General features: G+C 42.1%; 1 protein-coding gene across 3 annotated transcripts in view; it reads left to right on the plus strand.

Moving 5' to 3' along the window:
* Positions 1-17,828, plus strand: part of PRICKLE4 (prickle planar cell polarity protein 4) — a 131,700-nt gene that overhangs the window by 75,603 nt on the left and 38,269 nt on the right. For 2 of the 3 annotated variants that reach the window (XM_069756385.1, XM_069756384.1), the window contains exons 2-3: positions 11,303-11,424; positions 12,797-12,892. In XM_069756385.1, the coding sequence (XP_069612486.1) occupies positions 11,303-11,424; positions 12,797-12,892 (218 nt within the window). The remainder of the gene's footprint in view (positions 1-11,302; positions 11,425-12,796; positions 12,893-17,828) is intronic. The other variant, XM_069756386.1, reaches the window with a different exon arrangement.

Here is a 17,828-nt window from a genome sequence, read left to right on the forward strand (position 1 = left end):
GGGTCAAAGTGCTCACCACACCTCTAGATAAGTTCCTTAGGGGGTCTACTTTCCAAAATGGTGTCACTTGTGGGGGGTTTTCAATGTTTAGGCACATCAGGGGCTCTCCAAACGCAACATGGTGTCCCATCTCAATTCCTGTCAATTTTGCATTGAAAAGTCAAACGGCGCTCCTTCCCTTCCAAGCTCTCCCATGCGCCCAAACAGTGGTTTACCCCCACATATGGAGTTTCTGCGTACTCAGGACAAATTGTACAACAACTTTTGGGGTCCATTTTCTCCAGTTACCCTTGGTAAAATAAAACAAATTGGAGCTGAAGTAAATTGAAAAAAAGTTAAATGTTCATTTTTATTTAAACATTCCAAAAATTCCTGTTAAGCACCTGAAGGGTTAATAAAATTCTTGAATGTGGTTTTGAGCACCTTGAGGGGTGCAGTTTTTAGAATGGTGTCACACTTGGTTATTTTCTATCATATAGACCCCTCAAAATGACTTCAAATGAGATGTGGTCCCTAAAAAAAAAAAAAAAATGGTGTTGTAAAAATGGGAAATTGCTGGTCAACTCTTAACCCTTAGGCTAGGGTCACATTGCGTTAGGGCAGTCCGTTTAGCCCATAGCGCTACGGACTGCGCTAACTCAATGTCCCAAAATGTGGGCGTGCGCTAGCGATGCGTTCGCCATTACAATCAATGGCGGCGTTAACGGACTACGTTACACCACGTTATGCCGCGGTGTAACTTGGCCTGTTAAACGGGTTCACATAACGAAATGTGAACCTAGCCTTATAACTCCCTAACAAAAAAAAATTTTGGTTCCAAAATTGTGCTGATGTAAAGTAGGCATGTGGGAAATGTTACTTATTAAGTATTTTGTGTGACACATCTGTGATTTAATTGCATAAAAATTCAAAGTTGGAAAATTGCGAAATTTTCAAAATTTTCGCCAAATTTCCATTCTTTTCACAAATAAACGCAGGTAATATCAAAGAAATTTTACCACTATCATGAAGTACAATATGTCACGAGAAAACAATGTCAGAATCACTGGGATCCGTTGAAGTGTTCGAGAGTTATAACCTCATACAGGGACAGTGGTCAGAATTGTAAAAATTGGCCTGGTCATTAACGTGCAAACCACCCTTGGGGGTAAAGGGGTTAATAACCATTTAAGTTACAGCTGAAGTCCTGTCAAGGCTCTATAAACCAAACTGAGGTGGAAGAGAGGTCCCGCCTTTTTAACCTGTGGGTTTCCTGTCCCTGAGGGCGGGTCCCTCTCTCTCCTTGGTGCCGTCATGGGATCAGAGAAATACCGTTATCGGTGAGTAACTACGATATTTCCTGGGGGGAGGTTTTGTGTCTAGTTAGTTGGATTGTGCCTTTAGTCACAGTGGGCTAAGCTTTGGGTTTCCCTGTGGGGAGATAGCAGCCCCTCCAGGCCTCGCTGGGTGGGCAGTCAGCCAGGACCCTCTGGGTCTCAGTGGTGGTCCAGCAACTGACATTTTTATAGGTGATGTAGAGTGGGGGCCAGTGGTAATCTGTCTTTCTCTTGTCTAGGAGGTGCAGATTTGTTAGTAGGCTTTCTGTCTGATGTGGGAGCTGTTCCTTCAGCATTCTACATCCTCATTCCTCAGTGCCGGAATCGGAAGTCTTCTCCTCCAAATTTTTGAATGGCCTTTTCTTAACAATCCTTTCAAGGCTGCTGTTATCCAGGTGAACCATTTTCTGCCACACGTTTTGCTTCTACTTAACTTTCCATTAAGATGCTTGGGTACAGAACTCTGTGAACAGCCAGCTTCTTTAGCAATGACCTTTTGTGGCTTACCCTCCTTGTGGAGTGTGCCAATGACTACCTTCCGGACATCTATGAAGTCAGCAGTCTTCCCCATGATTGTGGATTCTGCTAAAACCAACTGAGGGACCTTTTTAAATGCTTAAGAAGCCTTTGCAGGTGTTTTTTGTTGAAGGGAATCTGTCACCTCATTTCATTTTTCGCATATAAGCTGCAGCCACCGCCATCAGGGGCTATAGATAAGCCCCTAATTGCAGTGGCCGCAGTTTATATGCGAGAAATGAGGTGACAGATTCCCTTTAATTATTCTAACTTACTGAGATAATGACTTTTGAGTGGTCTTTGGCTGTAAGCCATAATAATCAGAATTAAACACTTGAAATAGATCACTCTGTTTTGAATGACTCTTTATAATATGAGATTCACTTTTTGTATTGAAGAACTGAAATAAATTAACTTTATTATGATAGTCTAATTTAGTGAGAAGTTCTTGTACTTGTGTAAATTGACCCTTGGATCTGTGTGTACGTGTTTTTCACAAACTCAGACTGTATTGGAATTTTTCATCCCTGATAATGGCTATGTTCACATTTGCGTTGTTGGGCGCAGCGTCGGCGACGCAACCAACAATGCATGTACACAACGCAGCGTTTTGCGACGCATGCATTGTCATAAGATCGTACAGAGCAGGAATTTCGGCGCAGGGAAAACACTACAAGTAGCGTCCTCTGAGCCCTGTCTGTGCGTCAATATGACGCATGCGTCGTAAAACGCAATACAACGCATACCGGCGCATGTCCATGCGCCCCCATGTTAAAGAAAGGGGCGCATGACTCATGCATCGGTATGCGTCGACGACACTGCGCCCATCAACGCAAATGTGAACGTAGCCTAACTGACATGTGTTAGATTAGCCACAGACACTGTCCATGAAAACACAGATATGTGAATAGCCCAGTAGACTTTAAGGTCGGATGCACACGAGCCACAAGTAGCAGCGCTTTGGACGTAGTGCATCTTCGCATGCGTACAAAGCGCTGCCATCTATTGATTGCTGGTGAATCCGCATGTGTTCACTGAACTGTGCGGATTCACCGCGTCCAAAACATTCTATGGGTGAAATGCTAGCCTCCTCGAGACAAACTAACGTGATGCGGTCTGGAATGACGCGCCACGTCAGTGTCCATGGGCGTCTGTGGACACGATATTTCTTGAAATCCCATCCACTATTCTTTAACAGCTGGATACTGCACAAGGATGCAGCAACTCCAGATTGTGTGCACATGCCCTAATGCAGGGGTCCCCAACTCCAGTCCTCAAGGCCCACCAACAGGTCATGTTTTCAGGATTTCCTTTGCATTGCACAGGTGATGCAATTATTACCTGGGCAAGACTAAGGAAATCCTGAAAACATGACATGTTGGTGGGCCTTGAGGACTGGAGTTGGGGACCCCTGCCCTAATGGATATATATTTGGTCTGTGAAAAACCCACGTATGTGCAACATGGATTTCTGAATGAGGCCTTACTGTACAATTCGATTTCTTAATGATTGCCTTGTTTTTTTTTTTCTGGCAGGAAAAAATGCATTCTACAATGTACATATTTTTAGTTGCGTTTTCGTTGTTTTTATTGCATTAATTTGGATGAAAAATACTGTAAGAATTAACATGTTGCACATTTTAAACTTATGATGGTTAAATGTACAACAGGGGAGGAAAAAGCAACTTGTGAAATCGCATTCATTTTTCTGGTACTGTAAAACTCTGCGCTTTTCATGTAAGAAAACAGTGTGATTATCCCCTGGTTCTTATGATGAGTATTTGGTGAGGTTTTTGATGTTGTTGTTGTTGTTGTTGTAGTATTTATTCACATATTCAGCTACTTGCATTTTTTTTTTTTTTTTAATCGTTTTGAGTACGTCTTTCTCTAGATGTGTTTTTGACGCTGCAGTTTACCTCTTCGGTGAGTCGTGTTTTAAAGCTGATTTGTTTTTTATACTTCCTGGAATTTGGTCTTGACAAACTGTATTAGGGCATGTGCACACGCTGTGGATTACTCTGCGGATTTTTCTGGACTGATTTTGGTAAATCCGCAGTAAACCGCACTGCGGATTTCCTGCGGAATTACCGCCATTTTTTTTTTTTGCCGATTTTGTGTCGATTCCACCTGCAGTTTTACACCTGCAGATTCCTGTTATGGAGCAGGTGTAAACCGCTGCGGAATCCGCACAAAGAATTGATATGCTGCGGAATAAACGCTACGTTTCCGCGCGTTTTTTCCCCGCAGCATTTGCACTGCAGATTTTGTTTTCCATAGGTTTACATGGTACTGTAAACTCATGGAAAACTGCTGCGAATCCACAGCGGCCAATCTGCTGTGTGTGTGATTCAATCATGCACAGGGACAAAAACTTATTATGGGAACCTAACCTTCTAGTGTTGGGTGTATGCAATTACCTTGATGCCCAATTTATATCTAACTTATTTATATCTACTTTTGCATAGGAAAATATTTTTAAATACATTATATTACCATATGCTGAGAATCATAACTTAATTAAATTTTGTTAGGAGCTTTAGTTTTTTTTGTGTAATGAGCGGTTTTCTATCAGTAAAATTTTGAGATGAAATTCGACTGATCGCTTTTCATTGAATTGTCTTGAGATTGCATGAAACAGGAAAAAAAAAAAAAGACAGAATTCTATATTATTTCAAAACACTTTTTTCGGTAATTACTTTGTATCTCCGTTCACACACAAATGATACGCCATTTGAAAGGTAAGCTTGCCCCCTTCAGCAAGAAAATGGCTAAACAAACCACACGTCCATGATGTTATCACAAAATACACTTTAAACATTAATTTTCATAAACCTGTAGTAAGAAAAAATGACCTGCAGGTGGCACCACACTACCCCAAAGTATACTAATACAAAGCTGAAACAAATCCTAACATTTGCCGTGGGAGCTTTCCAGCTTCCCGAATTCCTTACCCAGCCGATTTCAGACAGGTACGTATAAAATATTTGATACATATGTGGAAGTAGAATAAAAGTAAAACTTTACCTGTTTAAGACTTCAGCTTTAAAACTGAAGCTATAAATGAATGGAGTCTAAAAGGGACCGGACAGGTTCTGAACCATCACATTTTCCGTGTTATTGGACAGTCATTGAAAAGTCTATCTTCCTTCTAAGGCCGCCGTCACACATGCGAGTTTTACGGACGTAAGAGCGCAGAATCTATGTCCGTAAAACTCGCAAAAAATACGGCACAATTATTCTCTATGCCCCTGCTCCTATTTGCCGTATTTTACTGATCAGTATTATACGGCTTTCTACGGCCGTACAAAATCGCAGCATGCTGCGTTTGTCACCGTACTGCGCAAGAAATACGCCAATGAAAGTCTATGGAAGCGTGAAAAATACGGATTACACACGGACAAGCAGTGTGACTTGCGAGAAATACGCAGCGCTGTTAGAGAGAAAAGCCGGTAATTCAGTGCGGTGTACAGTAAAATCACACTGACAGCTTACAGTAGAATAGGTAGAATAAATGTGTACACATAGAATAGGTAGGTATATATATATATATATGTCAGTGAGACACATATATGTATATATATTAATATTTATTCCAGCGCTAGACAGCTTGAAAGCCGGTAATTCAATTACCGGCTTTTTCCTTCTCCTTCCTAAAACCCGACATGATTTGAGACATGGTTTACATACAGTAAACCATGTCTTCTCTCCATTTTTTTTGCAGATTCCACACTACTAATGTCAGTAGTGTGTATCTGCAAAATTTGGCCGTTCTAGCTCTTAAAATAAAGGGTTAAATGGCGGAAAAAATTGGCGTGGGCTCCCGCGCAATTTTCTCCGCCAGAGTAGTAAAGCCAGTGACTGAGGGCAGATATTAATAGCCTGGAGAGGGTCCACGGTTATTGCCCCCCCCCTGGCTAAAAATATCTGCCCCCAGCCACCCCAGAAAAGGCACATCTGGAAGATGCGCCTATTCTGGCACTTGGCCACTCTCTTCCCATTCCCGTGTAGCGGTGGGATATGGGGTAATGAAGGGTTAATGCCACCTTGCTATTGTAAGGTGACATTAAGCCTAATTAATAATGGAGAGGCGTCAATTATGACACCTATCCATTATTAATCCAATACTAGTAAAGGGTTAAATAAAACACAAACACATTTTGTACAATTATTTTAATGAAATAAAAACAATGGTTGTTGCAGTATTTTATTCAACGCCCAATCCAGTCACTGAAGACCCTCGTTCTGTGAGTAAAAAAACATAATAAACCAACAATATACTTACCCTCCGCAGATCTGTAACGTCCAACGATGTAAATCCTTCTGAAGGGGTTAAAACATTTTGCAGCAAGGAGCTGTGCTAATGCAGGCTGCTCCTCGCTGCAAAACCCCAGGGAATGAGGCTAAAAATAGATCAATGATCTATATTTAGCTTAATTTGCGGTGAGGCGCCCTCTGCTGGCTGTTCATAGATCGTGGGAAATTACCTAGAAAGCCTGGGAGCTTTCTAAGTAATTTCCCACGATCTATGAACAGCCAGCAGAGGGCGCCTCACCGCAAATTAAGCTAAATATAGATCATTGATCTATTTTTAGCCTCATTCCCTGGGGTTTTGCAGCGAGGAGCAGCCTGCATTAGCACAGCTCCTTGCTGCAAAATGTTTTAACCCCTTCAGAAGGATTTACATCGTTGGACGTTACAGATCTGCGGAGGGTAAGTATATTGTTGGTTTATTATGTTTTTTTACTCACAGAACGAGGGTCTTCAGTGACTGGATTGGGCGTTGAATAAAATACTGCAACAACCATTGTTTTTATTTCATTAAAATAATTGTACAAAATGTGTTTGTGTTTTATTTAACCCTTTACTAGTATTGGATTAATAATGGATAGGTGTCATAATTGACGCCTCTCCATTATTAATTAGGCTTAATGTCACCTTACAATAGCAAGGTGGCATTAACCCTTCATTACCCCATATCCCACCGCTACACGGGAATGGGAAGAGAGTGGCCAAGTGCCAGAATAGGCGCATCTTCCAGATGTGCCTTTTCTGGGGTGGCTGGGGGCAGATATTTTTAGCCAGGGGGGGGCCAATAACCGTGGACCCTCTCCAGGCTATTAATATCTGCCCTCAGTCACTGGCTTTACTACTCTGGCGGAGAAAATTGCGCGGGAGCCCACGCCAATTTTTTCCGCCATTTAACCCTTTATTTTAAGAGCTAGAACGGCCAAATTTTGCAGATACACACTACTGACATTAGTAGTGTGGAATCTGCAAAAAAAATGGAGAGAAGACATGGTTTACTGTATGTAAACCATGTCTCAAATCATGTCGGGTTTTAGGAAGGAGAAGGAAAAAGCCGGTAATTGAATTACCGGCTTTCAAGCTGTCTAGCGCTGGAATAAATATTAATATATATACATATATGTGTCTCACTGACATATATATATATATATATATATATATATATATATATATATATATATATATATATATATATATATATATATATATATATATATATATATATATATATATATATACCTATTCTATGTGTACACATTTATTCTACCTATTCTACTGTAAGCTGTCAGTGTGATTTTACTGTACACCGCACTGAATTACCGGCTTTTCTCTCTAATATATGTGTCTACTGACATATATATATATATATATATATATATATATATATATATATATATATATATATATATATATATATATATATATATATATATATATATATAGACAGTATATATATATATTTTCTTTTCTTTTTGGGACACATGGATCACTTCTATAGCGGTATGTTGGTTTTGCTAGCCTGCGAGAAAACCATGCAGTACGGATGCCATACGGATTACATACGGAGGATGCCATGCGCAAAAAAACGCTGACACACCCTGCCTACGGAGGAGCTACGGACCACTTTTTTCGGGACTTTTCAGCGTATTACGGCCGTAATATACGGACCGTATTGTTTTACGCTGTGTGTGACGCCGGCCTAAGACTGCAGTTTATTGGTGACCTGGAGTCACTTCTGGTTCCAAGTAAAAAAACTGCAGCGTTGACATACCTCAGACTGTACATTGTTTCAATTGATTGGTGGAAACAACCTTGCAAAAATTGAAAAAAAAAAAAAAAAATCCAACCGTAAGGGGAGAAAAAAAAAGGTAAAATAATCTGCAGATATTACTTTTTTTTTTTTTTTTTAAAGAGCTAGTCCCAATTATTATACAATGGTGTAAATATGCTCAGTTATGGGGTCAATTCTCCATCATTTTTACTGTCAAAGTGGCACTGCTGTACAGGGAGCTGCTCTGTACATACATAGGGCTGTGTTGCACTTCCCTACACTTCCGATAGATGGCAGTGAAGGGGAAAAAAATGCTGCTGTCCCTATTCTTTTGCAAGGTCCTTACAATCAGACCCCTTCTGATCAGTAAGTAAAATACCATTATGTTTAATGTTAGGGGATCTCCTTTAGGCTGGAGTCACACACAATGTAAAAAAAAAATCGGTCTGTTTTAGGCCGGTTTCACACGTTAGTGGCTCCGGTACGTGAGGTGACCGTTTCCTCACGTACCGGAGCCACTGACACACGTAGACACATTAAAATCAATGCATCTGTTCAGATGTCATTGATTTGTATTTTTTTTTTGCGGACCGTGTCTCCGTGTGCCAAACACGGAGACATGTCAGTGTTCGTGGGAGCGCACTTATTACACGGACCCATTAAAGTCAATGGGTCCGTGTAAAACACGTACCGCACACGGACGTTGTCCGTGTGCCGTGCAGGAGACAGCGCTACATTAAGCGCTGTCCCCCCCCCCCCCCCACTGGTGCTGAAGCCGTGATTCATATCTTCTCTGCAGCAGCGTTTGCTGTAGAGAAGATATGAATAATTGTGTTTAAAATAAAGATCTATGTGCCCCCCGCCCTCCCACCACCTGTGCGCCCCCCCCGCTGTTCTGAAAATACTCACCCAGCTCCCTCGTTGGCTGTCGCTGCTTCCTGTTCTGGCCGCATCTTCTACTGTATCCGCGGTCACGTGGTGCCACCGATTACCGTCATTACAGCACATAAATCTTTATTTTAAACACAATTATTCATATCTTCTCTACAGCAAACGCTGCTGCAGGGAAGATATGAATCGCGGCTTCATCTCTCTCTCTCTCTCTCTCTCTCTCTCTCTCTCTCTCTCTCTCTCTCTCTCTCTCTCTCTCTCTCTCTCTCTCTCTCTCTCTCTCTCTCTCTCTCAGAAAAGGCACATCTGGAAGATGCGCCTATTCTGGCACTTGGCCACTCTCTTCCCATTCCTGTGTAGAGGTGGGATATGGGGCAATGAAGGGTTAATGTCACCTTGCTATTGTAAGGTGACATTAAGCCAGATTAATAATGGAGAGGCGTCAATTATGACACCTATCAATTATTAATCCAATAGTATGAAATGGTTAAAAAACACACATTATTACAAAGTCTTTTAATGAATAAATACACAGGTTGTTGGAATAGTTTATTATACTGGTAATCCACCTGAAGACCCTCGCTCTGTAAAAAAGGTAAAATAAAAAAAACAACAATATCCCATATCTTCCCATGATCAGTCTCGTCCCACGCTGTAAATCCATCTGAAGGGGTTAACTAATTTTACAAGCAGGAGCTCTGCTAATGCTGCTGTGCTCATGCCAGTAAAACCCCAGCGAATTAATGGAATGTAGGTCAATGACCTGTAGTTACCTTCAGTTGCGGTGAGGCGCCCTCTGCTGGATGTCCTCATATGAACTCGAGTGTGGGAAAATATTCTGAAAAGTTGCGCCGGCAGCTTCTTCCTGTACTGAGCGGTTACATGGTACCGCTCATTACAGTAATGAATATGCGGCTCCACCTCCCATTGAGGTGGAGCCGCATATTCATTACTTTAATGAGCTGTAACGGTGACCGCTCAGAACAGGATGAAGCTGCGGCGCCGGGGAAGCAGGGACTGCACAGCGCCAGGAGCAGGTGAGTATAACGGGGAGGGGGAGCGCTGCGCTGCGCAATATTCACCTGCTCCCCGTTCCGGGCGCCGCTCTGTCTTCAGCAGTGACGCTCAGGTCAGAGGGCGCGGTGACGTGGTTAGTGCGTGCCCTCTGCTGAACGTCAGTGCAGGAGATGCTGAAGATGGAGTGGCGCCGGAACAAGGAGCAGGTGACTAATGAAAGTGCGTTGGAGAGGTGAGTATGTGATTTATATTTTTTTTATCGCAGCAACAGCAAACGGGGCAAGTGTCTGTATGGAGCATCTTTGGGGCCATAACATTTGTGCAGCACTATATAGGGCAAGTGTCTGTATGGGGCCATAATCAAGGTTTGTGCAGCACTATATGGGGCAAATATCTTTATGGAGCATCTTATGGGGCCATAATCAGCATTTGTGCAACATTATATTGGGCATATTTTTTTAATAAGGAGCATCTTATGGGGCCCATCATAAACTTTATGGAGCATTATATGGGGCCCATCATAAACTTTATGGAGCATTATATGGGGCTCCTGATTTCAATATGGATATTCAAAAACACTTAAACTACTGATGTCTCAATTAATTTTACTTTTATTGGTATCTATTTTTACTTTTGACATATACCAGTAGCTGCTGCATTTCCCACCCTAGGCTTATACTCGAGTCATTAAGTTTTCCCAGTTTTTTTGTGGCAAAATTAGGGGGGTCGGCTTATACTCGGGTCGGCTTATACTCTAGTATATACGGTACCTCTGTCAGGTTCATCATCTCATTAAATACATTTACATTTGACCAGCTTAATTTTCCTGAAATTGCCTGCGCAACCGACAACCAATGTGCGAAAATTTCGCACAGGCCAACTACGGTAGTTGTCTTAGAATTAATTTTATGTCTACCATGAAAAATTATTTTAAAAAGTTTTAATGTGTAGGCTGTGACACACAGTAACACCAAATTTGTGTATTTTCTTGAGGGGGTGAAACTAAAAAAAACTTCATTGGGAAAAACTGTGATTTGGGACTTTTTTCCTCACCTTCCTAAAAATTTCTCACAGCAATATTTAAAAGTATGTGTACATAAATATACGCTTTCTTTTCAAATCTTTTATAGGGCATATCCATCGCAAGTTTTTGCTTCCTGAATAACACCCAAAACCTGTTCAGCAACTAGTTATCTGTATTAATATGCACAATAATACTTCTTAATTTGCGTAAAGTCTAATAACCGGTCTTAATTTGCATTTTAACATTGTGACGTGATGCTTTTATTAGAAAAGAATTCCACTTTGATACATTCATATAATATGCTGATCACATGCATTACATTTCCTATTATCTAATGCAACTAGATCAGCATTCTGATTAGTAACTTCCAAATACCGTACTTTAAAAGGTGGCAAACGACTAAATATTTTGTCCTGAAGTGTCAATATAGTCTTGCTTGACTGTTTTGTGATGTTTCTTTCAGTAGATGATTGTGTCGTAATGGCCCCAGAAACTCCAGACCAGACTATTACATCCCCAACATCTACGGTCTCCTCTTCTGACTGTGATTCAGGCTGTTCCTTGGAAGAGTATCTTGAGATTAAGGTGAGACCGGTAATAGCAAATGTGTTGCTTTGTAGTAGTTTTGCTATGAAGTAGTTTCCAGAAGTTTGATATTATTGGCTCACAATATTTGGTGGGGGTCTTGATCCCAGGACCTTCACTATAAGCAGAATTAAGATGCTGTGATTTTATTTATTATATAATCAATTATTTTTAATACCATATTAAATGCACTGCATTAACTTTATTTATGATTTTATTTTTTTGTTTGTTTTTCTCTGCCATTTTAATTTGGCTTGGCATAGACTGTGGCCGGTGTCTGCTTCTCCTCCATTGTGGCTGCTGTGACCTGGGCACACTTTCCTAAGCTTTTCAGCTCACAGCTGTGGGAAGAGATCGGCACTTTTTTTTTTTTTTTTTTTTTTTAAATCCCCACTGCCGCACTGAGCTGCACTTTCCCCCTGTCACCTGTGTTCATACAAGCGGTGACAGGAGGTGCTGGGATGCAGGGAGCGGAGGTCCAGGATGTGGCAAGTATTGGCAGCTAATGAGTGGTGTTCAGCAGCCTGGAATTACTAGTACAATACCAAGCTGCTGATCACCGCTGCCAGATTGCAGTGTTCAGAGCACAGCAGTGTAATAGATTCTGCATAACCCTGTATCTAATCACATAACGTGGTACATTATGGGTATCTAATTCCAGCATATGATTCAGTCCGCATATCTAATTCCATCCTATGTGATACTCTGCTTAGTCCTGTATTTCATCCATCATGTGGTATAATACACTGAGCCCTGTAGCTATCCCCAGCTCATGACAGTCTGTGTATGTAATCACAGCGTGTGATGTAGTCCATGTATCTAACCATAGCACAAGATTCGGTGAGCAGCACCAACTAAAAGTAATTGCTGCCAGCCCGTTTTCTGACACTGTCCACGTCTCCGTATCACTTTGCAGTCACCAACAAAATGGCTCCTCACTGTGATCCTAAACTTTATCCTCTCTTATCCTTCTGCAAACTCCCAGAAGGGGGAGAGATGTAACTCACGTGACCTGACCATGCCCACTTTTACTGCAGTCGTAATGCGAGCTAGTTGTACACTATGCTTTCATTGCAAATATTAGCAACTGCTCCCCTTAGGGTTTAAAATTTTAATTGTTGAAGAAAACTCTCCATAAGAAGGTTTGGTTTGAGATATTCACAGGAAAATTTTTTTTGAAAAGTCTAAATCACCAGTGTTAAAAATATTCATCCAGTAGTAATTGCCTACGCCATTTTCAAGCACATGAAGAGCAACATCTCTATTCAAGTATGGTAAAATTGTTAGGTGTTTTGGAAAAAGTACCAACATGTTTACTTTAGAATGTCAGCAGTGACAGGAAAGATTTTAGCTTCCTATCTTGTCTCATCAGGCCCTTTCCACTTTAAAAGACACATCAAACAATGCTGCCGAAGATCTGAAATTTATCCAGACTCTGCTTCATTTGCTGCCGCCACAAGACTGTGATGTAAGTTAAATGATATGAGAATAAAAGTACTCAATCATAGGTGGACTGAAGGTTTTTTTTTTTTATTACAAATCTTTATCATCAGGACCAAGATGCATGGTGGACCCATCTTTTATTCCTAGTTTTGGAAAAGTATAAAGATTGTATCTTTTGGTTAAAGTCAAATCTACTAGTAGATTTGTGTGGGCTACTACATTGCCAGGCACCACTGGGACTGTGGCTCTTCCTTGTTGTTCTCTTCATTGAAGCAGTGGAGCAATGTCATCTGTTTGTTTTGTTGATAAATAGATGATCACTGGGACTCACCAGAACACAGGGAGCAGGGGTCCCTGGTTTCTACCCGTGTAACAACAAAGGAACAGGAGTATACAATAAGCTGCACTCACAATCTGACCTGCTGCTTCCATCTGGGTCTATGAGACTAGTGGAAAAGTAAAATATATATTTTTTTTTTTGTAGCCTTGGTTGTTATGCACCACGTGGACAAAAGTGGTGGGGCACATCACCTTCATTATTGAATTCGGGTTTTTCATTTAGTCCCAATTACACAAGTATGTAAAATCCATCCCCTAGCCATGCTGTCCTGCCTTTACAAACATTTGAAAAAACAGATGGAAAGAGTAAAGGTGAGTGACTCCTACTCGCCTGGATCGGTTGTGCAGCATTGGGCACAGCCCTGGTAATCGCGAAATTGATCCTCCATGGCAGCTGCTGTGCCCTCTGAACGTCCATAGAACCAGAAACACATGGGCTACTTGCACATTGAACAAGTCTGTAGGAGCATGTTCACACACCACCAAGAAACTCGAAGACACAAAAGAGCACAGTGAGGTCAAAAATACTCTGTTGTAAAAAAAAAATCACAGTAATAAGCAAGTGCTAGTCAAAAGATGGAGAAAAAAAAAAACAGGGTATTTAGTTGATACTTTTTTTTTGCAAAAAATCCTCTGAACCTCCATAAGAGGGTTTGGATTGAGACATTCATTGAAAAAAACTTGAAAAAAACTTCTAAATCACCTGTTAAAAATATGCATCCAGTAGTAATTGCCTATGCCACTTTCAGTAGGGAGTCCTATTTGATATTCAAGTGATGTACCTTTTTTTTGTTATGTACATTTAAATATTTAAAGGGAAGCATTGATTTGGTAAGTTGCTAGGATAGTATGTAGACTCAATTAGGTAAATATAAGGTATAGCCAAAATCGGGTTTAAAATATAATTTTTAGTTATTGAATCTAAAAGCGATTACCGTATATACTCGAGTATAAGCCGACCCCCCTAATTTTGCCACAAAAAACTGGGAAAACTTATTGACTCGAGTATAAGCCTAAGGTGGGAAATGCAGCAGCTACCGGTGAATTTCAAAAATAAAAATAGATGCTCCATACCGTTCATTATTGCCCCATAGATGCTCCATATAAAGCTGTGCCAGATATAATGCTCTGCACCGTTCATTATGGCCCAATAGATGCTCCATATAAAGCTGTGCCACATATAATGCTCTGCACCGTTCATTATGGCCCCATAGATGCTCCATAGAAAGCTGTGCCCCATATAGAATGCTCTGCACCGTTCATTATGGCCCCATAGATGCTCCATAGAAAGCTGTGCCACATATAATGCTCTGCACCGTTCATTATGGCCCCATAGATGCTCCATAGAAAGCTGTGCCACATATAGAATGCTCTGCACCGTTCATTATGGCCCCATAGATGCTCCATAGAAAGCTGTGCCACATATAATGCTCTGCACCGTTCATTATGGCCCCATAGATGCTCCATATAAAGCTGTGCCACATATAATGCTCTGCACCATTCATTATGGCCCCATAGATGCTCCATAGAAAGCTGTGCACCGTTCATTATGGCCCCATAGATGCTCCATAGAAAGCTGTGCCATATATTATGCTCTGCACCTTTCATTATGGTCCCATAGATGCTCCATAGAAAGCTGTGCCATATATAATGCTCTGCACCGTTCATTATGGCCCCATAGATGCTCCATAGAAAGCTGTGCCCCATATAGAATGCTCTGCACCGTTCATTATGGCCCCATAGATGCTCCATAGAAAGCTGTGCCACATATAATGCTCTGCACCGTTCATTATGGCCCCATAGATGCTCCATAGAAAGCTGTGCCACATATAGAATGCTCTGCACCGTTCATTATGGCCCCATAGATGCTCCATAGAAAGCTGTGCCACATATAATGCTCTGCACCGTTCATTATGGCCCCATAGATGCTCCATATAAAGCTGTGCCACATATAATGCTCTGCACCATTCATTATGGCCCCATAGATGCTCCATAGAAAGCTGTGCACCGTTCATTATGGCCCCATAGATGCTCCATAGAAAGCTGTGCCATATATTATGCTCTGCACCTTTCATTATGGTCCCATAGATGCTCCATAGAAAGCTGTGCCATATATAATGCTCTGCACCGTTCATTATGGCCCCATAGATGCTACATAGAAAGCTGTGCCCCATATAGAATGCTCTGCACCGTTCATTATGGCCCCATAGATGCTCCATAGAAAGCTGTGCCCCATATAGAATGCTCTGCAGCGTTCATTATTGCCCCATGGATGCTCCATAGAAAGCTGTGCCATATAGAATGATGCTGAAATAAAAAAAAAAATCACATACTCACCTCTCTTCGCTCAGGACGCCGGCAATTTCAATATTTACCTGCTCCTCGTGCGGCTCCGTCTCCAGCACTGACGCTCAGCAGAGGGCGCGCACTGACTACGTCACCGCGCCCTCTAACCTGAGCGTCACTGCTAGAGGACGCTGCAGACGGAGCCGCACCGGAGCGAGGAGCAGGTAAATATCGCGCTGCGCTCCCCGTATACTTACCTGCTCCTGGCACGGTCCCTGGCTTCCCCGGCGCTGCATCTTCTTCCTGTATTGAGCGGTCACAGTTACCGCTCATTTACAGCAATGAATATGCGGCTCCACCCCTATGAGAGGTGGAGCCGCATATTCATTTCTGTAATGAGCGGTGCCATGTGACCACTCAGTACAGGAAGAATCTGCAGCGCCGGGAGAAGCAGGGACCGCGCCGGGAGTAGGAAAATATAATTACACAGCCCCCGAGTATAAGCCGAGAGGGGGACTTTCAGCCCCAAAAAATGGGCTGAAAATCTCGGCTTATACTCGAGTATATACGGTAATATGCGACAAAATACAAACACTCAAAGCACAATGCTAGCTAAATTAATTTCAATAGTGAAATTGCTGGTGTAGACTGCACAAGAAGTCAGGAAAGGGGCCATGTCCACACCCTATAGTACAACAAACTGGGTGGGGATTCAGTGGTCCGCAGCTATTGGTTAATTTGGTCCGCAGCTATTGGTTAATTTTATCAGCCACTGACCCACAGCTTTTAGATTTACTTCTGTCAAGATAAGACTAGAGTAGTTCATATTGGTCTTACAACTCATAAGTTTAATCTATTGAAAATATAGATGGGGTGCAGTAGTGTATCCCCGGGCCCCATGCTCTGAGAGTACCGACCCGGAGCTATGCTACTGTAACTGTATTGGCATGCACAGCACACCTATATAGTTACGTTCTGCAGAAGGGCAGGGAGACTATTTCCCTGCACTGCCACCCGGCCGATATGGGGGGGCCTGGTGCCAGCAGTGGGCCCCCTGGCCATCATCACAAGTTCAACTGTATTGACTGGATGCTGATACAGTTGACCACATTGATGAGATTAGTAGTGACCCTCCCTCTCCCATCATCCCCCTCTGTGTCTGATGTCCCTGACACAGACACTGACGTCCATGACACAGACACTGACGGGGTCGCGATGACCTCACTACTCAGTACCCGCTGTCTGGAGATGTGCGAGCGCTTGGAGACACGGAGGATCAAGGAAAGATTAGTATTGTATTTATTTTATGGGGGTGTATTATACAATAGTCTGCCTATGGGTGGGGTGCATTATACTATAGACCCCTAATCATGTACTGTGATGGTTGTACACAAAAGATATCGGCATTTTTAATTTAATTAAATTTAATTAATTTTTATTTAATTTGAACTGCTCCGTCTTTTAATAACCAAAATGTAGGCAAGACCTAAATAACGCTAGCAGATTTCCCCAGCACTATGCACAAAGTCCAATACACTAGTTGCAATAGAGCACAATAACCACTATAGTCACATAAAGAAAGGCTATATTGCACAATAAATAAAGTGCACAGAATAGGAAAAGTAGAAATTATTGAACAGAAAATAAGGTTGAAGTGCAACAATTGATTCAGACCGCAACCAGAGCCATCAAGATAAATGCTATTGATGCACAAAGTGTCATCTAAATAAAGTGACTGGAGTCGAACCTGAATGTGCCTAGCAAGAACTGAATGAATGGGGGGCCTCACAGGCGGGCAAATGTTCTGGAGGAATTGTAAACATCAACTGTGTCAGCATATAAGACTGCAGAGACCCGTGTGTCGTAAACGGTGCCTCTTTCCCCCCCCCCCCCTCCCAAAAGGCAAGCAGGCCAATGAGGGTTACGAACCTTTGCCCCTCTCTACAATTCCGCTGTGGCATAATAACAGGAATAATTTTTTTATATATACCATATATACTCGAGTATAAGCCGAGATTTTCAGCCCACTTTTTTGGGCTGAAAGTAAGCCTCTCGGCTTATACTCGAGTCATACCCAGTGGTCGGCAGGGGAAGGGGCGCGGAGCTGTGTAATAATACTCACCTGCTCCTGGCGCGGTCCCTGCACGTCTTTTCCCCGGCGCCTGCAGCTTCTTCCTGTAGTGAGCGGTCACATGGTACCTCTCATTACAGTAATGAATATGGACTCCACTCCCATAGGGGTGGAGCCGCATATTCTTTTATTCATTACTGTAATGAGGGGTACCATGTGTCCGCTCACTACAGGAAGAAGCTGCCGGCGCCGGGGAACAGATGTG

This window comes from Ranitomeya imitator, chromosome 3, assembly GCF_032444005.1.
Source record: "Ranitomeya imitator isolate aRanImi1 chromosome 3, aRanImi1.pri, whole genome shotgun sequence".
NCBI lineage: Eukaryota > Metazoa > Chordata > Amphibia > Anura > Dendrobatidae > Ranitomeya > Ranitomeya imitator.